The following is a 25,944-nucleotide window of genomic DNA, read 5'->3' as shown; positions in this document are numbered from 1 at the left end:
ATTTTGATGGAGGACATGGAAATGTATGAAAAAAAGGAATAGACATGCTGTTCTAAGTTGGTTCTTATGAAAGACTATGCCATTGACTTGTGATTCAGAGAAGCCCAGCACTATGAATATTATCATACAAATATTCCTTCTTCACCTCATGTGGACTTTCTAAATTTAATTGTAAGTAAGTACAAGGATATTGAGAAATCAGTGCACTATGAAAATATCAGATAAAAAATATAAACAGAGATATACCTTTTTCAAATCACACAATTTATCCAAAATTGTTGAAAATAATCAAGTGAAGAAAAAAAATAATTAAAAAAAAAAATCAATAAGATTATATCTACTTACCAAATTCCTTAGGAACAGTGATAGAGTAAACACAGTTGTGACCAACACTGTAATTCTTGGGGTAGTTTGGTGATAACACAGTCCCTTCAGAGCCTGTTGACCGACTTCCACAAGGTGCTAGAAATTGCAGAGAAATAGTTTTTAATAATATAATAAGCAAATTTTATTATTTTTCAATGTTAGATTACATTATATATCATGTGAAACAATGAGTACACTCAACTTTCTTACATATCAACCATCTTAATAAAATCATGATGTTTTTTTGTTTGTTTGTTTGGTAGTATTTATTTTATTCGGAGCATGCTATTTGTGTTGTACAAAACTACCATCCCTTTATATGATGCTTTATACTCCAATTTATATGATGCTTTATTCTCTAGGCACGGGTTATTCATCCTTTTAGCATACTAGTAAATGTTTACACCTGCCAATAATGCTCATGATTCAAATTGATATATAAAACAACTCGAACAGGAATGTTATGACTGATGAACATGACATGTCACTTATTTATATCTCAATTACTTAGAAAATGACATATAAAGATATATGATACCAAAAGGGAAAGAATTTCATAGAATCATAGAATTACCAAGGTTGGAAAGACCTAAAAGATCATCCAATCCAACCGTTCACTTATTAATACTAGCTCCCACTAAACCATGTCTCTCAACACAACATCCAGTCTTTAAGTTTAATCTAGTTTCATTCCAAATTTTTAATAAAATTTGAATAGCACACAGCAAGTATACTTAAAGTTTAGTTAATAGATATATATTCCATTCTCAGCATTAAGAAGACTGTTACTTATACAATCCATGTTCTTTATACTCCTATTCTTCTCCATTCCTTCACTTTATGCAGAAAAAGATAGTATTTGTGATTTTAGAGAAGTAATTGTATAAATAAATAAATAAGCAAAAAAAAAAAGCAAAACCCTTTTGAAAAACACTTTTTCCCCCATAAATATATTTCAATTGCAATATTTTCTAATGTATAAAAATTAGATGTATTGCAACTTTAACACACTTTTATCAACTTCAACATATTGTATTTTACACACACATGCACAAAATTGTTGATGTCAATATTTGTGTATCTAAAATTAAGAGTGACTTGAGTTCTATCTTTAATAAATAACATGATACTGAGATGTTCTATGATAATAAAGAAAACATACTGCAGAACCAAAGTGATGCCACTTGGACATCATGCTTTATAAATACAGGAAAAAATACCCACAAACTAAATTTGTGTCAAACAAATAAATAACGTTAGTACACTTTTAAAATATTATTGATTTTCTCAAATGAAATTATTTCTCAACAATGTATTGATTTAACCATAATTTTTCACAGAATCGGAAAGGTAGTAATTTACTACTACTATAAAAAATAAATATTAAAACACAAAACAATTTCCTTGGCAACTCCACATAGGATTGTAAAAGATTAATATCAGATCTTTTATCAAGTTATATATATATATATAATGTATAATATATTTTATAATTTTTATAATATATATATATAATTATGAAATATATTTTATAATTTTTGTAATTATGTGCGATATATTACATATATAACCTTCAAAATTCTCTATATTCTTATTAATACTAAACACTGATTAAAGTGACTTCTAATGTTAAAGTTGAAGAAAGTTCAATTTATTTCTTATAATTGGTATTAAAATATTTATTTGGAACTGATTCGATTTTGTAAACAGTGATCTCTTAGAAGTTCTTATAAGAGGTAAATGATTAGTGATGTTTAATGAACATAAGATTAAATATGTGTCAAGTGAACAGTAGAGCTACAAATGGCATATGTTTTTGTTATGGAAGAAACTGAGCTGGGCTGTCCAGGAACATCAGCTTGGCAAGTATGTAGGTCACTTCAAAATGTCTCCTGTTTCCAACAAATGACAACAGACTAAAAGAGCATGATAATACTATTTGATAGAAAATTCTCAGTTATAAAACACTAGTCTTCAACATAATCATCACCATAAACTAAGCATTCTTGCCAGCAGTGAACAAGAGCCTGCATACTGCACTCGTAAAAATCTACGCCAGTGGGAGGTGACCAACTGTTTCACAGCTACTATGATGACGATATAATTGCTAGGAAAATATTGCCCATGCAGTCCATCTTTCATCAACTGAAACAGATGGAATTCAGAAGGTTCCAAATCTAGGCTACATGGTAGGTGTAGGATAGGACAGTCTAGCCAAGATTGCCAATGTGCTCCACAGTCTTCAAAGTGATGTGGGGCCTAGCATTATCATTACAAGAGAAAGATTGTCCTCACTGGCCTGACTGTGGAAGTGTGAGCCATCAGCAAGGTAGCAAAGTTGATGTTCCATTTCCAGAAAATCCATAAGAATCTCTTTCCGATCCCAAATGATAGTGAGTGCACATCGTTTTTTCCACAGAGGGTTTTGTCTTGAAATTTTTCTTCAATGGGGAATTCACATGCTGGACTCCATGGACTTCCGTATTGACATCCGCTCATAAAGATGAGAGCTCATCTCATCACTGGTAATTATATGATTTGGGAAACTGTCATCTTCAGGCTTGTATTGGTTCAACAGGTCCTCATAAACTTGTATATAATGTTCTGTGTGAGCATTTATGTGCCTCTCTCTGCGATATTCTAGTGTTTCAATCATTGTTTCCAATGTACTTATACAATACACAGCTCAGTGCATAGTTCTCTGGCCACGATTCACCAATTCATGCAAGTGAGCTGAGATGCTCTTCATTCCATAGTGTGGCTAAGATGCTCTTCATTTCATAGATATGCATGATGATCCAGAGCATGCTATGTCTTCAATAAGCATAGATGTATTTCAATAGGTACATTTTGTTTCCACAGATAGAAATTCAATTTCACACCTTTGTTTCATACACACTTCCAAGTCAGATGCCATTTTGTCAGAGAGCCCCTCTGCTGTCATCTGTCACATGGCAACAAAATGTAATATAATATTGGTAGGAAGGTTCACCTTCTACTGTCATATCACTAACATCCATCTCGGACACTGTGGGCCAACATAATAAAATAGAAGGCAGTATTTTCAGAGCATCCCTCACAGGTTGAACAATTATTTTCTTCAGAGGTTCACTTATTCTTTTATGGAAATAACTAGTACAATCATTCATAACTTCTTTGCTCATAAATATGCACAAAAATACCATAATTCTGACAAAATATTTCTATAACTACCTGGATACCCTTGGCAGTGGTCTTCCCTTTATACTTGTAAATGATCTTCCCCTTATTGCTTCATGATTAAATTCTCTTGTTATTCAGTTTTGTATTATGTCTCTTCTGATTACACAACAGGCACATAGTAATAGTAATAGTAATAGTCTCATGCAGGTTGGAAGGGACCTTAGAGATCGAGTCCAACTCCCGGGATTCAAGCCTCTGTGCTGCAGAGCGGCACTTCTACCACTTGCACCACAGGGGGGATTCGAACCCTGGGCCCTGGTGTTGCAAGGCGGCATTCCTACCACTTGCGCCACCGGAGCACACATATGTGGTCTCATAAGAGGAAAAGGCTGAAAAGCAGGTTTTCCATTAGGTTTCTTTTAGGCTCCAGACTCTCAACAGAGTTATATGCAACCTATGCTGCAGAAGTGGGAACTTAGTGCAGATGGGACTTAGAGATGAACTATTGGTCACTTTGACATATGCAAAGGTCAATTTGCAGCAAGAAAATACTTGCAGAGTACATTCCGCATTACTCTTTTTGAATTTACTACTTCCCTTAGGTATGATCTCTCCCACAGTGTTCTAACTGCTGCTAAAATTCCCGTACATAGTTCAAAGAATTCAGTTCCTGGGTTTCAAAATCAGTGTAATCCTCTGTAAAGGACAACTGACTTAAGATGAAAGCATTCAGCTGTCTAGTAAAATACTTAATTATGTAAAACATTAGGTTATATCTAATTCTGTCCTTATAACAACAAGACTGTCCTCCACCACTTTTCTGACTTTATCAAAAGGACGAAGAATTTTTGAATTTTTAGTAAACCTACACAGTTCAATGACTATATTTATCTTCTCAACCTTTGCAGAAACATTTTTTGTTAAAATGACAGAAGGTTCAGGAATAAAAGACTCACTGAACATTAATATTCGTAATATATCCGGAGATAAAACCATAGCTACAGTGTATTAAAAACATTAATTTGATATAAATTTGCCTCTGGAAAATATCTACTGTTGAGTTGTTTTCTTGGATATAGTGATTCCACTGACTCTCAATCATGCTTATTTCATCTATGTAAGTCTTGTTGCCTTTGCATTATTTTTAGTATGTGGTGATTTATTTAAATTCTCACTTAGCTACAGAGTTCAAATCTGAAAATCAATGTCTAATAATAATTCAGAGGGCAGTTTTTAACTGCAAAGTTATTCTTGCAGTAAAAATTCTAACTGAGTCATAACGCAACAGAATCTAACTACATATAACACAAAATACCCCAAGAAATACTGAATATCAGTTTCCTTTTAAGTAGAAAACTCAGCAGAATTAACACAAAATATATCTACTTCTACATTAGATTATTCTCTGATGAAACATCAGAAGACCATAGAATACCCTGAACTGGGAGAGATCCTCAAGGGTCATCAAGTTCAACTATTGGCTCTACACAGGATCACTCACAATTTTTAAATCATGTTTCTTATAAATTTATCCTGATGTTTCTTGAAATCTGACAGAGTTGGTGCCCTGACTATCCCTGTAGAGCCTATTCCATTGTCTGACCAACCTCCCACTGAAGAGCCTTTTCCTAGCACCCAACTTGACCTTGTCCTGACAAAGCTCCAAGCCATTCCCTTGGGTCCTGTCTCTGACATCAGATAGCAGAAATCAGTGCTGCGTGTCAGCACACTGTGAGGAGCTGCATTCTCCCATGAGGCCTTCCCTCAGCCTCCTCTTCTCTAGATTGAACAAATGGAGAGATTTTCACAGCTCCTCATACATCTTTCCCTCTATACCATTTACCATCTTCATAGCTCTTCTTTGAACTCTAAGTTTTATGTTCCTATATTTTGATGCCTAAAACTGGACACAGTGCATGAGGTTAGGCTGCACCAGCATAGAGCAGAGTGGGACAATCCTTTTTCTTTACCAGCTAGAAATAATGTACCTGATATAACTCAGGGTACGATTGGCACTGTTGACTGCCCGGGCATATTGCTGACTCATGCTGAATTTGCTATTAGTCATAACCCACAGACCATTTCCTGCAGGGATGCCCTCCAGACTCTTGTCTTCCAGTCTCTACATAAAACCAGAGTTACCTTATCCCAGATGCAGAATCTGGCCCTTATTATATTTCAACCTCATGCAGTGGATGATTTACCTGACCTGTAATCTGTCAAGGTCTCTCTGAAAGTCCAATTGCCTTCAGAGACTTGTCAGATACTCCCTAATTAGCATCACCCACAAACTTACATAGGATATCTTCAAGTCCTGTCACTGATGAAAGTATTAAAGAGAACTGACCCTGAAATGGACCCCTATAGGTCCCCTACTAGTGACTGACCACCAGCCTGATGTAACCCATTTACCAGAACCTTTTGAGCCTGACCAAACAGGCACATGTTCACCACCATGTTATGTATTACCTACCAGTTGTGTAGTAGTGCCTATTAATGCCTGGCAAGCTGAAGCCCCTCATAAGCTGGGGCTTTAACTTATGTTCAGCTATCTCTAGACCAACTTCAGTGTTGACCTAGAGATATCTCTTAGTTCCCTAATGAATAATTCATCACTACCATCATTCCAGCCTATATAGGAGGCTCCAACAACATCCACTTTATTTGCTTTTGCCTTTCTTCTTACCCAGATGCTCTAAACCACATCAGAACCAACTATAGTCTATCTTTCTGGAAAATTTCCCATCTTGATCATTAGTATTCATTCCCATTTGTACGTCAAATAACTAAATTCTAAAATTAGATAATAAAAAAATTAAAATGCTTTTCAAGTCAATTATCTGTAGCAAATCTTTGACATAATGTTTGGGGAACATCTGGAGGAAAACAATCTCTTTAAAAATTTCTTTTTTGGAATGATTATACCTTTTGTATTATTCATTTATTCACATTTATTCTGTGCATTCTATTAATATTTAAATTTTATTTAATTAAGAATTTAATTTAATGAAGAATCATTCATATTTGTTATGAAAAGTGTGATTTCTGGGTCAAATAGCCAAAATTTTGGTAGACAAATCAGCAGAGGTCTCTCATTGAGAATACAGTTTATTATACAACGTTAGTAGACAAGGACATATTTAAAACATATTTTTATTAAGAAGAAGAAAGAAACAGCAGTGAGTAAAACAGTTAAAATTATTTGTGCTTTCCAAAAAGCTCATTAATTTCCTGAATGCACAAAATCAAAATGTTGCCTATTGCTACAGAGATGGTAAGTGATATAATCTCCTGAATCTTGTTTTGATAATAAGGCTCACTATTTCATAAAGGATGTAGAAAAGGATGTGGAGAGGAGATAATCTGCCTGTAATGACTCTATTATTCTTTTACAAAATAAATAAATAAATAAATAAATAAATAAATAAATAAATAGATAAATAGATAAAATTGCAGTTTCTCACTCTATACTCCCAATTAGCAAATCTCTAGAGTATTTCTTTACCTGAAAGAGTACACTAGTACTACCACTGAATGACAGTCACAATGATAGCTTTATTATTATTATTTATTTATCTAAGAATATTATTAAAATGAAAACCTGTAATTCCTTAGGTTGGAAACTGGCTCAAAGTTTGTTATTGCACAATATATTGTTTGTGCATATCAGCAATTTAAAGAGAAACTACAGTTACAGTTCTAACAAAATCTGATTTTAAATTTGAGATCTGACAACCAATGTTAAATTAACTAAAATCACACTAATCTGTTCCATCTCAGATTTCTTTACTATCACTACTTAAATCTGCAACACACTGGAAAGAAACATATACTTATTCCCACTCAGGAGAGCTATAGTTCTCAGTTAATAACCAAAATGTCAAAGACTATAAAGAGGTATCAGACTAAAAAAGAGTTATTGTAATTTATTTAGTTATTTATTTTATAATAAGACTCTTACTATTTTCATAAGGGATGTAGAAGAGAGTGAGGAAGAAAGAGGAGATAATCTGCCTGTAATGACTATATTACTCTTTGACAAAGAAGACATCAACTCTCTTATATCATAACCTGATAATACATTATATTATGCTATAATAAATACTAGCCCATCCTATCTCCTTAGGAAGATAATGTAGTATTGCATAGAATAACATAGCATAGCATAACTATTTACTTAGTTTTTCCTCAATTACATCATCCTTGAACATACTTTTAGTCTTGAAATTTTACTGATATTTTAATAATTTCTATACTTTTCTCATATTTCAAAAAGTACATTTGTGGTTACATTGGGTTTGCTATTTCAGTAGTTATTCCTCAAAACCCTGCTGCACACATATTTCTATTTTCCTCATTTAAAGATGATTCCATTTTGCTGGAATAGATATTTTAACTTCTGTTGTATTCCTTGTTCCTGCTGTTTCCACGTGCTTAGCCTTTCAGTGTTTGCTTCAAACTACTGAGGCTCTAAAATGATGTCTCTTAGTGGGTCCTATGTCACCATTAAGTAGTGTTTTGCTGTTGTCTTCAGTTTTCATTCAACTAATCTTTTTGTTTGTATGGGATTATAGTCTGTTTTTTGTTTTGGTTTGGTTTTTTTTTTTCCTCCCTTCCATTCCTCCCGGGGTGTCCAATTTGAGTGCATTATGGACAGTTTGGATACATTTTGAATACATTATTATCATATATTTTCTCATTGAGAAAATCTGATCTGTTTTAGGCCAGCTGTTCCTCTATTAATTTGATACTTTTATCACAATACTGAAATAAAACAATGTTAACTAGACACTAATGTTTGAACTGGGACAATTAAAATATCACTGCAATGTTCTATGACCTTCATTTACTTACACGTGCCATCAAATGTTACACAACCTAAATACAGTTTGATGCCCGTCTGATGCCCACACATGCATGAACCAAAACAGTAGACATCCTGACATACTACATAATTACTGTTCAAAAATACCAAGGTAATCAGTAACTGATTCTCAAAGCAAGATAAAAATATAAAATGAAGTGTAATGCAGTAGAGAAGGAAATGTAATGCATTTCATGGAATCACAGAATTGTTTTAGTTGAAAGGGATTTTTAGAGGTCATCTAGTTCTACAGTGAACAGGGACACCTGCATCTAGATCAAGTTGCTCAGAACCTGGTCCAGTCTGACCTTGAACATCTCCAAGGATTGGGTATCTACCACCTCTGAGCAGTCTGCTCCAGTGCTTTACTACCCTTCTTCTAAAAAACTTTTTCAATTCTAAATCTCCCCTGTTTTAGTTTAAAACAATTTTCCCTTGTCTTATCACAAGAGACCCTGCTGAACAGTCTGTTCCCTTTCCTCCTATAAACACTCTTTAGATACTAAAATTCACAGAAACACGAGTGAATTTTTGCAGTATTGGAATACACATATTGGCATCAGAGTTGTATTTAATATGTTATATTAACTTATGTTAACACTTAACTACAATTTAGGGTATTAAATACATATGTATAATAAAAAGATTGTAGTGAATATCTAAAAAATTGACATAAATTGAACTAAAAATTTGTTGGAGATGATACTGTTCCTTCAAGAGAGTATAAGATCAGAAAAAAAAATTACTATATGCAGCATAACAATTTTACAAAGTTCTCTATTTTACTTAAACCCCTTGGATTTTCTGTAAATTGATTTTAATTAGGTTGTTGTAATTAACTTCTATTCTTAATTTTTCATTCTTTATTTACCATATATGATATAAAGTTAAAAGTGGTGTGGTTAAAAATATATCTCTGTATATTTATTTATTTCCAAATCTTTTTTGAACTGTTAACTGTTATAGCTATATCTAGTAAAATCTTCTCTGTTATGAAGAGAAAAACAGCTTTAAAAACAGATGAGATTTTACAACAATTTCCTTACAACTACTTTGAATCCTGTCTGGTGACCTCTTAAGACTCCTCTCTGTGGAGGAGAGGAGAACCATTCCACTATTATACTGAGAAGAAAACTTTCTATTTCTTCAGAAGTCCTTAAACTGCATTTTCAAGTCTGACTATAAGCAATTAATTTTTCAGAATAAGTAGCATTTCAGTAGCATATTTAAAATGCAACCCTAACTGATAAAAATTCTATTTCTAAGTGCTCAGGTCATGGTTTGTGTGATTCCATAAATCAGATGTCTTGTCTTGGAGAAACAGAAAATTAGAAATGCATTGTAAAACATGAAAATTATGAAAAGTAAAGTAATAATAAATAAAATTAAAGTATACTGCTTATACAGTTCAACTGAGCATTGTTTGGAAGTATAAAACACAGCCTCACTCTCTGAAGTGACATTCAGCATAAGTAACTAGAGTACATTATTTCCCTTCTGCAATTACTTACTTCCAGAATGTTTAAGCCATGGCCTGTGAGTCAGATGCAGCCCAGCACAGCCTTTTCTGTGGCCTGCTCTCTGCCCCAATCCATCATGGATATGACTCTCCGCTACTGAACATCTCTTTCAGGCCCTGGGCACACACCCATCACTTAACAATAACTAAACCATCAGTGTGCTGTTAACATTGAACTGAAACTAGGAGGCTGCTAAATCAAATTATGGCAAAAAATTTAATGTATTTTAACACATTTTCTAAGAACAGTCCTTTAACCAGTAAAAAAATATGCAGCTCTGCCTTTTGTTTTAATAAAGGAATTTGAGAATAAGTTTCATGTATGGCTTTTTTTCTTTTAAACACATCTTAATAAAAGAATGTATGTGAATATATTGAGTGCTGTTGTTCTATTTAGAAAAGAAAAAAAAAAAAAAAAAGGTGGCATAAAACATAAATCATAGCATAAACAGTTTATGACAATATCTGAGTTAGTTCACTGTGTTTTTCAAATGGAGACAATTTAAAACCTGTACTCAAGTATTCCCAAGGCTGAAACAACACAGTATACTAAAATATAGCAGTATATTCAGTGGCAAATCAATTATTTCTTCTGTTAGGAGCAAGGCCTTACACTAGATCATAAATGCAATTTTCCATTGCACAGTCTTCGGTTATTCTGTGAACAATTGTTGCTTGGTACCAAGAATATAAAACGAGCAATAGTTGGTGAAGCTAAAAGAAATTATTTGCCATCATGCCTGTCATAGGAACACTGAATCTGCATATGTTAATTAGATCCTGTTCATGACAAATAGCTTAGCACATTACCTTGGATAATCTTTGCAAGTGTTCATTAAAAAAAATAAAATTATTTTACTTTTCAGTGAAAATATCAGCATATGTTGCAAGAAGAAGGACCAACTTTGGATTACCGCATATCAGTTTCATCTAGATTTTCCATGTTGTTTATCAAATTATCATCTTCATATCAATGATTAAATTTTTTTTGACACAAATTATTTTAAAACAGAAAAAGTTTTTCTGTGCTCTTTGAATTATCTTTACAAAATTAATTCTGCATGTTGTAGAGCATGTCCCTTGAGCCATGAGAGCCATCTGGAGTGTTGAACATTATTTCAATTTCTTATTTCTTTTCTGTCTTACTTAGCTCCAAATATAAGCAAAATGAAATGTCACTTATTGGTAATTTTGTTGTTGTTGTTGTTGTTGTTGCTGTTGTTGTATTCTGAGATACTTCACTCTCCCTGCAGAGCTGTATGACTAAATATGGTTCTCAGGATAGAAGATCCTGAATCCCAAATTGATGTTAAAAGTACAGAGGTTAGGCAGAAAAGTAACTTTTAAGCAAACTTATTTACAGACTACATACCTCATACGATTTTGTACACATTTACAAATTTGCTAGCATCATTTTTTTCAATTTTTTTGTCACTGATGTTTGATGTACATTGCTATGATTTTGGTGGATAATGAAAATAATAAAGTTTTTCAAGGCCTTACAATTTTATAATTAAGAGTTTAGTTATTCTGTTTATTTGACAATTTACATATATTTTTCTGTTTTGCTCATAACTTGCTATTCAATTTCTGATCAAAATTTAATTACTCAACAAAGAAAATCCATAGTCTTTTGGAAGTGAATTTATTTTAACTGGAAGTTGATTCTCAGCTTTTTATCTTCAAATTATTCAAAGGATTTGAAATTAAGATGATACTGAAGATACCTGATTTTTACTCATTTATTTTAACTTCACTTCAGGTATTTGTATGCATAGATGAGATCCTCCAGAGACTTCTTTAGGCTGGAAAGTGTCAATTCTTTCAGCCCTTCCTCATGGGAGAGAAATTCCTGTCCGTTCATCAACTTCATGACCCTATGTTGGACTGTCTCCATTAGTTCCACAGAGAAGAGGCGGCTAGAACTGATCACAGGACTTCAGATGTTGTCTTACCAGAGCTGAGGTCAGAAGGAAAGAATTACCTCTCTCAATCTGCTGACAATAGTTTTCCCAATACTGTGCACAGGATATCATTAACCTTATTTTCTGCAAATGATGTGATGCTATTTAAACAAAAGTATACAAATGATTTTTATTTTTTCCCCCCCCAAAAAAGTTTATGAAAATTATCTACTATCATCTTCTACATTTTCCATATGACAAAACAAGAGTAATAACAGCAAACAAAATACATGAAAAATTGCTCTTACCATGACAACTGGGTAGAGCCCTGTTCCACCCAGGTCTTCCATCATCTCCCATGATACAAGTTAGTGTAGAATATCCTTGCAGAACGTAACCAGCATCACAGTAGTATGTGACAGTTGATCCTAGTTTATAGTCCATTCCAAGTCTTGTTCCATTCATTATATTTCCAGGATCAAAGCAAGATTCACGTAGCTTTGCTATTAAAAAAATATAAACAGAATTCTGAATATAATATAAAGCATTACATATGTTTTCTGGAATTCTCTCAAGGTCTTTGAAAACTGTATACATGTTATACATGCCTTATTTATTTTACATTTTATATATACTTTAGAATTTTTTTCTCTTCTGCATCACTTTGATGTCACCTGTGACTGTAGTCATCTCTCCTTCACTTTAAAAACTTAATTAATTTCTACATAGTGACCCAACTTGCTTTTCTTGTATTTTTACCATGGAATTCCTATAGAATGTAATCACAAGAACCATTTTACAAGATTTCACTCTTATTTGTAGACTGTTTTTAAGATCCTGGTTTTAAGATTTATGGTCTAAAAACTGATGAGCAGAGGAAATCTAAGTAAGTGGTTTGTGATAAAATAAAAAAATATGCAAAGAAATTTTCTTCAAAACTAATAAAACCTAAGTGAATATCCACAACATGATCACTAGTTCAAAGCATAAAAGTTGTACCAAAATAACTCAGATATTTTCAACAACTTTATTAAACAGAAACATTTAAGGAAAATTGGCTACATTCTTCCATTAATTAAAATAATAGTAAATGTACTAGAAAATGGTAGGCACTGTAATGAATTATATGATTTTTTTCTTATGCAGGATGTAATTTGGAGGTTTTTTGTTTGTTTGTTTGTTTTTAATCAAGCACAAGACAGAAAATCCAGATTTTCTTCTTTATTGTTTATGGGTGTTGTGAAAGTCAAGAGGCAATATTTATTCACTATAAGAAAGATCAGTGCCAACTTTCTATACCCTAGAAGAGTTGCAGAAATTGTAATTGCACTGTAGATCTTTGCACTTCTAGATCTCTGCCAAAAGGTTATAGGAATTTTAAATACAAAGACACTTCTGATTCTAGCAGTCACCAAGCTTAAGTTCCTCAAAACATAAGAGACAATAAGGAAAAAGGAAAATATATTTAACTTTATTGTATAAGTTTTAGCCACATATCAGCTTTTTCTCACTACCATAGACAAGACGATGCAAACAGATTTTCATTTTGATTTTTATGGCCATTTTATACAAGGTCTACCAAAAAAGTAATGCTTCGTATTTTATTATGTTATCCCATGATATCAGAAGCAGGTGATAGCGGTATGTCAGTAGAGGCTGAACCTTCCCACCATTATTCCATTAAATTTTTTTGCTCTGTGACAGAAGACAGCAGAAGGGCACAGTGACGAATGGTGTCTGATGTGGAAATGCACACATGAAGCAAAGCTGTGTAATTTAATTCCTCCATGAGGAAGAAAATGGCACACATTCATATTAATCAACACTTGCTGAACATTTGTGGAGGCCAAATAGTGGATGTGAGCATATAGTGAGTGGTGCATTTCAGCAGTGGCAACAGTGACAGTGGGTCACCTCCAACAGTGAAGATTTTAAGAGAGTGGCATGAAGGCCCTTGCTCATTGCTGGCAGAAAAGCAGATGTAAAGGTGGTGACTATGTTGAAAAATAGTGTTTCATAACTGAGAATTTGCTCTATCAAATACTGTTATTCTGCACTTTGTATCTGTTGCAGTTTCCGTTGAAATAAAGTATAACTTTCAAAAGCAAACTATGTACTTTATGAGAGGTGAGAAATATTATATTACAACACCATAAAGGTTTCATATATTTATGTTTGAAGATGGAAACAGAATAATCCTCCTGAAATTTTGATTTCACATTTTCCAAAAGAATATGAAAATCTCCTAATGTGGGTAACATTGCCATGAACATGCATTTTAATTGAAAATGAGTATAGCAGCAAGTGAGAGTTACAAAACCTAATTATAGTAACAATAAATATTTGATGTCCACAATGATTCATTTATATAGTTGTAGTATACTGCATGTAGTATCTAAATTTTTCCTTTTCTGAAAGGTAAGTCTTCAAAATATAGAATGACACTATGAAAAAAAGGACCAACACTTCTGTAACACTTATATTCCAAAATCTGGGTGGACATTTAAAAGTTAAGAGATTCAAGTTACCAAAAAGTCTGTAAGATATCATATTGACATTAATAATTATTATGTAAACAAACTAAACAGTTGTTTGAGAAGCCTGGCAGATCATAGAGCAAACTGAAAATTATTTCAAGTTGGAATAATCAAATTCATTAATTCATTATACAAATAAATAAAGACCATTTACTTTAGAGATATAACATTTTGACAATAACAAGGAAGCATGAATTATAGAATCCTTAGAGTTGGAAACGGCATCTAAAGGTCATTTAGTCCCTGCAGTGAACATAGACATGCACAGCTAGATCAAGCACAGATAGATCAAGTTGCTCAGAGCCTGATACAGCCTCACCTTGAAAGTCTCTAGGGATGGGGCATCAACCACATGTCTAGACAGCCTGTTCCAGTAACTCACCACCTTCACTGTAAAAGACTTTTTCACTATATCCAATTTGAATCTACCCTCATTAAACCCCAATCCATTTCCCCCTGTTCTATCACAACAGACCCTGCTAAAAAGACTGTCTCCTTCTTTTCTGTAGCTTCCCTTTAGATACTGAAAACGTCACAATCAGATCACCTCAGAGCCTTCTCTTCCCCAGACTGAATAGCTCTGGACCTCTCAGCCTGTCCTTGTAGGAGTGGTGTTCTGTCCCACAGGACACTTTTGCGGCCCCCTTCTGGATGTGTTCCAATAGGTTTACACTTCTGTACTGAGGACTCCATCTCCGAGTGCAGTACTCCAGGTGATGCCCCACCAGCATGTAGTAGAAGGGCAGGATCATCTCCGTCAACATGCTGGCAGTGCTTCTTTGGACAGTGCTCAGGATAAGGTTGGCTTTCCAGGTTGTGAGAGCATGTTGCTGGCTCATGTCCAGCTTTCTGTCCATCAGTACACCCTGGTCTTTTTCAGCAGGGTTGCTTTCAATATTTTCAGCTTGTATTAATAGTGAGGGTTGCCATGACCCAGGCGTGTGACCCTGTGTTTGGATTTGTTAAACCTCATGAGGTTAACCTGGGTCCATTGTTCAAGTCTGTCTAAGTCCCTCCCTCATTTTGTCCATCTGGTGTGTCAATGGTGTAATCAGCAAACTTGCTGAGGGTGCACTCATCACCCACTGAATTACCTATTACTGAACTTCCTTAAGCCTTATACTGTGAGATCACTGTTGCTGAGTTTATAATCATAGAATCATAGAATTACCCAGGTTGGAAAAGACCTTGAAGATCATCAAGTCCAACTGCAGCCTAACCAGAACCCTAACTGTAAAAACCCTACACTAAATCATAACCCTGAGTACCACATCCAAACGGCTCTTAAACACAACCAGGGATGGCGATTCAACCACCTCCCTGGGGAGCCTATTCCAGTACCTAACTACCCTTTCTGTAAAGAAGTTCTTCCTAATATCCAACCTAAACTTGCCCTGGCGCAACTTGAGGCTATTTCCCCTCATCCTGTCACTTGTCACTAGTGAGAAGAGACCTGCCCCACTCTCACTGTAAGAACCTTTCAGGTTCTGGAATAGGGCGATAAGGTCTCCCCTCAGCCTCCTTTTCCCCAGACTAAACAGCCCCAGCTCCCTCAGCCTCTCCTTGTAGGGCTGATAGTCTCTCCTTGTAGGGCTGATATGTTTATGGTAAGGAATCTGTGTTTCAGAATTCTAGTAGGTCTTCAGATAAGGAATACATTAGCATTAAATAAAAAATTAAAAAGAGAAAAAGATAAAGCAATCTATTATGTCTGGAGCTTAAATCAAAAACTGAGGAAAGACATGATCTATCATAGCACAAATTATGTGTGGGGAACAATTACAGACCAATAATTTTCTTTTCACCAAAGGTATTGCTGTGACAGTCTGCTAATATTGCTGACAAAATACTAATAATATGCCTATAAAAACAGTTTCTTAATAACTATTTTTAAAAATAAAACTTGAAATATGTAGCATTTTCAATCTACTTCCTGAAATCTGAAGTGGCTGATAAGCAAACTTTTAAAGAAAAAAAGTCAGTTTATCAGACTGTGATATATGAAGAATGAAGTAAAATGCTCTTTGTAACTCTGGCTCTGTCTTTTCTATACTCTCCCATTAGGTAGCTGGAATAAACCCAGTTCCCTCACTCTTTTTCTATGTTAGGTGTTCTAGTCTCTTAAACATCTTGGAAACCCTCCATTGCACTAGACTTGCTTATCTGTGTCTAAATTCCTTCAGCACTTATAAGACCTAATATGTACACAAGGTGTGACCTCCAAAGATCGAAACAGAATCACGGAATCATAGAATGGCCTAAGTTGAAAAGGACCTCAAATATCATTTAGTTTTAACCCCCTGCTGTGGGCAGGATGGCCAACCATTAGACCAGGCTGCCTATAGCCACATCCATTCTTTCAACAGGTGGAAGAATTTCTTGCCTATTGCTGCTGATTCCACTCTTGCTTCCACTCTCAGCTCAGAATGTAGTTTCCTTTCTTTCCCAGAGGACATGTTGCTGGTTCACAGTCAATTTGCTGCCCACAAGGCCCTACCCATCTTTTTCTGGAGTGCCTATCCACCATTTCCATGGGCAGCCTCTTCCAATACTTGACCATTCTGTCTAACATTCAACCTCAATGTCTCCTGGCACAACCTGAGGTCATTGTTTCTCATCCTAATACTGTCACCTACGAGAAGAGAATGATCCCTCACTTCACCACAGCCTCCTCTCAGATAGTTAGAGAGCAATAAGGTCTCCGTGAGCCTTCTCTTCTACAGACTAAACATCCCAGTTCCCTCAGCATCTCCCCATAAGACTTGTGTTCCTGACCTTCACTGCTTCACTGCCATTCTTCAAGTTGTCCAGAGAGATGGATGCAATCAAGGCCAGGCTGGATGTGGCTCTGGGCAGCCTGGTCTTGTGGTTGGCAACCCTGCACATAGCAGGGGGGTTGAAACTATATGATCACTGTGGACCTTTTCAACCCAGGCCATTCTGTGATTCTAAGATTACTTCTGAAGTACATAAAATAATTTTGAACCATGCATTTTTCATGTACTTTCTATATGAAGTCATATACTAAGATTCTGTCTTTAATTAGTATGCTTGTAATATTGTATTTTGTTTGCACAATTGTGTTTTGTATGTTTTGTATCTGGATACACATTATCATACCTGTAGACAAAAACAAAACCTCACCTGGCAGACAGCTACGAGGAAATAATGCAGATTGAAGTTTACACTCAGAAATGTTTTGAATACAAAAGAAATATAACTTTATTTACCTTTGTACTCCAGGTGAAATCCTGTGAAACTAACAGATCCATCACTCCGAAAAGCCAGATGCATGTTATTTGAACTGCTTTCTATCCTCTCTGGAAGCTTGCTATCTTGAAAGCTCCCAATCAGTGGGCTATTACCATCTGGCCCATCATAAATGTAAAGAAAATCATAATTTGGTTCTATACTGAAACTGTAGGGGAAAACAATAAAAATATTGGATAAAATAAGCTTCGTATAACATTAGCTAGGTTAAATAAAAATTTACTATCACTGCTTTCATGTAATGGCAAAACAAAATCAAACAACTGTCAGATTAATGGCTTGTGGAAGTGTTGCTATTGGAGATATTTTTGCTTTAAAACAACAGAAACATTATATTGATTCTCTGCTTAGAACCATTATTTTTCCCCTAATGAGAGGAAAAAAAAAAAAATTAGATAAAAAAATTATTTATGACAGTAGTTCTGAATCTTTAGATAAATAAACAACTTAGCTCTACAGGGACCCTTGGCATAAATACTTTTTAATATTGAGTAGTCAGCAGCAGAGTGCATCATACGCAGAACTCTGACAGGCTGACCATGCTTTCACAAAGGTAAGGGATGATTCTCTATTAACTCTAAGAGAAAGCAATATTTTGCCCATCAGCGTAGCTGAAAATGTCAAATATTGAAGCTTCTCTTTTGGTTAATGGAATTAATTTAGTTTGTTATGTTGTTTAAGTGAGCTAGTTAGTTGTTTTTCTTTGTTTGTTTGTTGGTTAGTTTTTATTTTGAACTTAATATTAGCTAGAGGCAGGGAGTTAACCAAATTCCCTTGAGAAAGTGTTTGTGTACAAAGGGCAAAAAAAAACCTGGTAGTTGAAGAATGAAGGCAAACCACATTTTGTCTCTCGTTCCCACTAGGTCCTGATAAAATGAATGTAGGCATTAAAGACTTAGTCTAGCTTCTTAATTGAAAATAGTTATTTTAACTTTTGTGTTACTTAAATAATATCTCCTTTAAAAGAAATACAAAAGTCAATAGTTTGTTGTTGTTGTTGTTGTTGTTTGTTTTTTGTTGTTTTTTTTTTTAAAGTGCAGTAGGTTTGTTTGAATTTACAAGAGATTCCTGGGATAAGTCCCACTCAAGAGCCATATTTGGCAGTAAAAAGTGGATTTAAATTATTTTATTCAAAGTTTGGTTCATATAAGAATGTATACTTTTCTTAATCTATAATTTTTTCCTTAGTCTGTGTGTCATTACTGTGGCAAATCTCAGTAAGTCCTCTACTTTGTTGACGAAGCTCTACTAAACTTGTTAGCTTCTCTCAGAAATCACAGTAACTGTTCAGATTTTAAGAATGACCTAGCAATATCTAGGATCTATATTTGGGATTTATCTAGAGTGTTCACATACAGTACTGGATTGCACTGTAAAATAGTACTTTTATTCTAAGTTTTAGGGTCTTCTTACCTAAATAGAGAATAGAAAGAGTAGAACGTTCTTAGATACTCATTTACTTTATTATACCGATTTATGTCAGAAAATACTTTCTTTGGAAAAAATTAGTTTGCACCCTGAGTCATTCACCTAAACACAAAATTCCTTACTGAAGCTGTTTGTAAATGAAATAACTTTGTCCAGTCTAGTCAAACGCAAAATGTTATGAAAGTGTTCCTCCTTACAAAATAGTTCCCATTTAATATTGTAAAGGTAAATATTAAATATATTTATCATCGAATCACATACTATGTCAGTAAGGACCGAATGAAATTAAACAATAATATGACAAACATCACTAAATATGCATCACACTGTCAGTGATTAGAATGAAGACAGTATTAGAGAACTTTCAGCATAAATAGGATTTAAATTTGAAGGGGTATTACAAATACAAATTTTCTGTGATAACTAATTTTCACATATAGAAAACGTACATAATAACTTACTTTATGGGTTACACACAGTATAGAGAGTAAAAGTTCATCTATGGATTAAATTAAGGTGAATTTAATTTAGTACTGCATTGTAATGCAGTCCCTGCCAAGCAGGAGGGTTGGAACTTCATGATCCTTGAGGTCCCTTCCAACCCAGGTCATTCTGTTATTCTGTGATTCTGTAATAAAGGGGAATGTTAAACCTTTTTCCCTTTAATAAACAGTGGAAAGTGTCCTACTGTTTATTAAATGATAAGGACAAATAAACTACACTTAAACACCATTTTTTAATCTTTTTCTTAGCTATCAGATGAATGCCTCATAGAAAATATGATCATTAAAGACGGTCTTGCTGGCTGAGTCTTTTTGGTGAGTTATTCTACAGCAACTTTTCAGGAAAAGAATATCAGTAAAATGAGAACCATCCCAATACATATTAGTCAGAGCAAAGAGTCATTCAACTGGAGCAGTGAGCTGCTAGGCTCCAGCTCGATGTACAGTGAATACCTTAATGTCTTTGATGAGATTGCTGACACAGATAACAATTACTTTTCACACTGATAATTAAGTGTACCTGACAGTACACCACGGTACACACAGTACACACACACTTTGAACAGCTGCTGCTAGTGAAGCTACAAACATGATTTTTAAAATTATGAGAAGTTTACCTGATAAATGCTAGTGATATAACATAGTCATTATTAACAGTGATAGTCCAGTCACAATCTCGGCTGTGGGGATAAGGATGAGGGAAATTTGGTGAAAGTATAAAACCCGATGAGCCAGTCAGGTTTCCTCCACAGGGAGCTGTGAATAAAAATAAATTGGAATTGAGGAAAGAAGGTAAAAGAATCAAGTATAAGCACAGTGTTCACTGACATTTAATGTCCCCTAGAAGTTAAACAAGAAATAACTGAAGTATTTACAAAGCTTAAATAGAAACAAAAGCTGCATTCACATTTCTCATTAGACCAATACTTATATTACCAAGTAAAACACATGTTTAGAACTCTGTGTTCTTTCTTCTCTCCTTAACAGTATATAAAGGCTTTTCTGAAAACACCATGAGCTTGAGACATGCTCTTTCTGCAGACATTAAAAAAAAAAAAAAGACTGGATAAGATTTTTACTTTCTACTACATGGTATAACCATTCTAAGAGAAGTTTGTAAGGTTATGAAAAATGATTTACTTTGACTGATCATGCAACTACCTGCATTTTTACCACACATAACTGATTAGTAATTCAGATTGAGACTAATGATAATATAAAAATTCAATGAGTACCAAAATCGACAAACAAATCCTAATAAGTGCTGCTTGTGCTCTAGGAGACCAATGAAACTATCTTCATATTACATCCAGAATAAAATAATCTCTGTGTTCTTCTGAAGTTCCTAAATACTGTGTGATTGTGATTCAAAAATATAAATACTTAATGCTTAGGCATTCTTCAATGGAGTTCTCATATAAGAAGACAATAAGAGAGTTTTCTATACAACTTATGTATCTTTCTTCTTTCTATGTGTGCTTGAATTAAATTCACAAGTGTTTCAGAATCTATCACTGTCTGCATTTAATGTGTGGAATACTTCTGTTGTGTCTCATAACTTCATTTGTATTAGGGGGAAGACCAGGTCTGCATACAAAGTCTAAAGGGCACTTGCCATTTATAGGATTAGACACAAGGCCTAATGCTAAGCAAACATAATAGCTCATCCAGAAAGAAAAGCATTAGCAGCTGAGATTTCTAGAAATTTCCTTCTTGTAACGGTTACCAAAGACCATGCTACCAGGGATGGCAAAGGAATGTGAATGCCCACCTAAAGCTGTTCTCCTAGCTGCAGTGCCGTTTCATATTTCATGAGGCCAGAGGCTGTTGTCTGATGATTTTAGGTGCCCTCATTTTTTCCCACACATCCTTTCAGAAGTTCAGGAATTCTTTCTTGGGATCTCATATAAAAGTCACTCAGGACGATACCACTACAACTCGCCTATTGAACATTCTCCCAGCTGCACATTCATGGATAATCCAGTTTTCCTTCTTAACTGTACAACCACAATTGAAGATCCTGTTTAAGTGGCTACCTATCACAACTCCTGGAGATTTTCAGGCCAGCAGCTTCTACACACTCAAACAAAATCTTTCATCATTCTACATCACGGTACTTTATTTGATTCCATTAAAGAACATACTGGGTAAATAAATATCACTACATATTAGGCTTTGGAAGTGACAGTTTAGAATTTCTTCCAAGACCAGTAGTGATTAGGATTTACCTCAGAAGTAGTAATCTGAAGGCTTCTATCTACTAACCACTTCAGTAATTTCTTACTATTTTTTCATGATGATTCACCTAATCAAGTCAAATCCTTTTGAACTCATTAATGAGCTTTGTTATTCTGAATAGCATTAGAGACTGAGACAATATTTACAGACAAAGAATGTATTTTCATTTTTACTAGCAAAAAAATACTGCACGAGCAGAAGTGACCCACTATCACTGGTTGTCACTGCTGAAGCACACCACCCACTGCCTCACTGTGTTCACATCCACTATTCGGTCTCCAGAAACACTCAGCAAGTGTTGAAAAATGTCAATGGGTGTCATTCTTTTCCTCATTAAAGAATTCAGTGACACATCTTTGTTTCATACACACTCCCATATCAGAAATCATTTTGTCAGACTACCCCTCTGCTGCCATCTGTCACACAGCAACAATAGGTAATGGAATACTGCTTAGAAGGCTCAGCTTCTACTGCCATACCACCAACATCTGTCTCTGATATAATGGGCCAACATCATAAAACAGGAGGCATTACTTTAAGATCAGCCATCGTTTTACCTAGTAATTACAGAGGAAAGATTTTTGTAAAATTCACTGAAGATTTATTCAGAAAAAAAAAAAAAAAAAAGATGAGTATGTATTAGTTTCCTAACATAAAGTTTGTGGAGAAGTGTGATTAATCACACGAAAATTTCAAAATTTTGGAAACCATTTTTGTATTATCTTCAGCATACCTATGCAGACTGGTGGGTTGGGCTGCCAGAAGTACCGATTTTCTACCTGAATGCAGGTTATCCTTTCATCTCCTTGCAATTCATATCCAGGGTCACACTGAAAAATCACAGTGTCTCCAGGCTCTCTTCCATCCCCATTTCTAGTTCCATTCATGGGGACACCAGGGTCACGACAGGCAGTAGCTACAGAACCTATCAGAGAAAGTGAGAAGAAAAAAATCAGCTTTTCTACCCATATTTCTCATATTACATTCTTCTAATCTGGTAACTGCAAATCCAAAATTTTATTATTCCTAAAATGCTGAGAAATCATTCAAAACTATATAGGAAACAGTATGGCTTTTATAGTTATTTATTATTTATTATTATTGTTTATTTTTCCTGTAGAGTTGATATAACAATGGAGAAACATCTATTTCTGTCCTAGACTCTTCAAATTTGAATGTGGTAGACTGGACAGGAACATTGCACTAGTACATAAATTATTTACTACTCAGAGAATGGCTTATAATATATATTATTAACATTTACTCCAATAATAAATTTGTTATAATGAATTGTTCTAATGAATAATTTTGACACACTTGGCATCATATATTCACCTTAAAAGGACATAGAAGTAACATATTTCTTTTCTACTATTATTATAAGATATATAAAATTATCAGAAAAAAAGAATTTCCAAATACAGATATATACATACACATTAGAGGGACAAGGTTAATAAATATTAGTGTAAGAAAAAAAAAAAAAAAAAGGAAAATAATATTTGTATTGTATATCATTATAAAAATAACAGATTTATTGAGAGCTGACAGATATTAACTGTATATTCAAATGAAACTGCTTAATTACATCTTTCCGTAATTTCTACTCTAATTTTTAGTTTCTGTTTCACATGCCTGACTCTAGACCATCATTAATATTGTTCACAATGCCGGTTAGTTTGTTTGCTTGATTTGTAAGAATCATAGAATCATAGAACCACAAGGTTGGAAAGGACCTATAAGATCATCTAGTCCAACCGTCCTCCCTTTACTATACCTACAGGAAACCCCTAAACCATGTCTCCTAGCTCCCTATCCAGGCACTTCTTGAGCACTGCCAGGGATGGTGACTCCATGACATCCCTGGGCAGGCTATTCCAGTGCCTGACCACTCTGAGAAAAAAAGTTCCTTCGTATGTCCAACCTATACCTCTTCTGATACAACCTGTGGCCATTACCTCAGGTCCTGTTCATTGCCTGGCAGAAAAGGCCAGGCTCCTCCTCATCACAACCTCCCCTCAGGAGGTTGTACAGTGCAATGAGGTCTCCCCTGAGCCTCCTCTTCTCAAACCCAGCTCCATGAGCCACTCCTCGTAAGACTTGTGCTCCAGACTCCTCACAAGTTTTGTTGCCCTTCTCTGGACACGTGAAGGACTCCACAAGAAGGGGGTCTATTATCATTATCCGTGTCATTTGGTCTGCGTATTCTACTTTGTATATCTTTTTATTCTGTTTATTTCTGATATATATTTTTTTCATAATCTTTCATCAACGTAATTTTTGTCTCCTAGTGAAATCTATTTTTTTACTTGTTGAATAGATATTCCAGAAAAAGAGATGATTACGTTCCTCCACCCTCCTTGCCCTTAGATCTGTAGAGATCTAATCACAACTTTCATTGTTCCACATGAAAAATTGTAAAGCAGAATCTTCAAGAGCAATAAAGTCCCAAAAAACTTTGCTATCATACCTGAATCATAGAATCATTCAGGTTGGAAAAGACCTTAAAGATTATAGAGTCAAACCATGACCTAACCTTACTACCCTTACTAAAAACCCTCCGCTAAATCATGTTCCTGAGTACCACATCCAAACAGTTTTTAAACATATCCAGGGGTGCGGTGGTGACTTAACCACCTCCCTGGGGAGCCTATTCCAGTGCTTAACAACCCTTTCTGGAAATAAGTTTTTCCTGATAGCCAACCTAAATGTACCCTGGTGCAACTTCGGGCCATTTCTCCTAGTCCTGTCACCTGTCACCAGAGAGAATTGACCAATCCAGCTCTCTCAGGGCTAAGCACCTTTCAGATATTGGAAGAGATCACTGAGGTCTCTCCTCAGCCTCCTTTTCCCCATACTAAACAGCCCCAGTTCCCTCAGGCTCTCTTAATAGGGCATAAAATGCAGACCTGGAATTTTACTGCAAAATAAATGAAAGATTTCAAACAGATTTGTCTACAGATTTTGTTGATATGGAGCATAAAAACATTTTGATATATCTGTTTAATAAAACATATCAGAATACATTGAAACAATCAGATAAAGTACTGTAAACTGATCTTTTCTGCTACAGAAATGAATAAGTTAATGCCACAATAGAAAAATGTATGATTGTTCATGAACCCAAGCAATTTGATATGTGACTAACATCCCAAGCTGACAGCTCTATTTTCACGCAAGAAAAATACATTGAAACACGATATTAAAAGAGTGACATGGCACAAATAAACTCCACTGATACTAGGACCAATATAATAAATGTCAGATTTTTTCCTGTTAGCAGTGATTTTTAAATTTAGTCTTGTAATGCATGCCAAGACCAGTATCATTAAAGAATCAGAATATCAGCCCTGAGACAAAATTACTTGTTCATTTTGATTAATTTGTATGTCTTCTGGAGAGAAAAGATATAACAAATTATTTTGTTTATTTTATTTTGTTTTAATTCATTTTACTCCAGAGCATAAGATCAGGACAGAAGCTGTGAAACTTTTCAAATTTCAAGCTCTTCTGAACCTGTAGTACATCAAAATAAATTTTTCCTTAAGTTATTTAAATCAGTATGTTTTTCTAAACTCTTATTACTTCATAAAAAGACCTATACATTTACTCAGATGAACTGCCAAATGAAGAATTTTTTTTCCTAACATCTAAATTAAACTTCCCCTCTTTTAGCTTAAAGCCATTAACCCTTGTCCTATCACTGTTTGATTCTGTAAAAAACTGGTCTCCCTCCTGCTTACAAGCTCCCTTAAGTGCTGGACAGCCACTAGGAGATCTCCCTGTAGCCTTCTCTTCTCCAGGCTGATGAAAAGCAGTTCCTAAGCCTCTCCTCATGGCCCTCCTCTAGACCTGACTCCTGAGCACAATGGCCTAAATCTGGACTCAGTGCTCTAGATGGAGACTCATGAGAGTACAATAGAGATTGATAATCACTTCCCTCGCCCTGATGGCAACCCCTATATTGATGTAATCCAGAATGCAATTTATCTTCTTGGCTGAAAGCACACACTGCTGACTCATGCTGGGCTTTTCAGGTTACCCTCAAGTCCTTCTTTCCAGGTCTGCACATACACCTGGGATCATTCCAACCCAAGTGCAACACCTAGCCTTGTTGAACCTCATGTGAGCTAACTTCTTTCAACTATCCAGG

At 34.8% G+C, this 25,944-nt stretch overlaps 1 protein-coding gene across 3 annotated transcripts in view; it reads right to left on the bottom strand.

Moving 5' to 3' along the window:
- Positions 1 to 25,944, bottom strand: part of CSMD3 (CUB and Sushi multiple domains 3) — a 468,617-nt gene that overhangs the window by 121,318 nt on the left and 321,355 nt on the right. For all 3 annotated transcript variants that reach the window (XM_015856172.3, XM_015856173.3, XM_085537054.1), the window contains 5 exons: positions 22,525 to 22,716; positions 20,171 to 20,309; positions 17,583 to 17,770; positions 12,124 to 12,318; positions 346 to 462 (listed from right to left, as the gene is read on the bottom strand). In XM_015856172.3, coding sequence (XP_015711658.2) covers positions 346 to 462; positions 12,124 to 12,318; positions 17,583 to 17,770; positions 20,171 to 20,309; positions 22,525 to 22,716 — 831 coding nt within the window. The remainder of the gene's footprint in view (positions 1 to 345; positions 463 to 12,123; positions 12,319 to 17,582; positions 17,771 to 20,170; positions 20,310 to 22,524; positions 22,717 to 25,944) is intronic.

The sequence above is a fragment of the Coturnix japonica genome, chromosome 2 (assembly GCF_054131305.1).
Source record: "Coturnix japonica strain WE chromosome 2, WE-NBRP24, whole genome shotgun sequence".
NCBI classification, from domain to species: domain Eukaryota; kingdom Metazoa; phylum Chordata; class Aves; order Galliformes; family Phasianidae; genus Coturnix; species Coturnix japonica.
The sequence above is the reverse complement of the archived record's forward strand: the minus strand, read 5'-3'. Positions and strand labels throughout refer to the sequence as shown.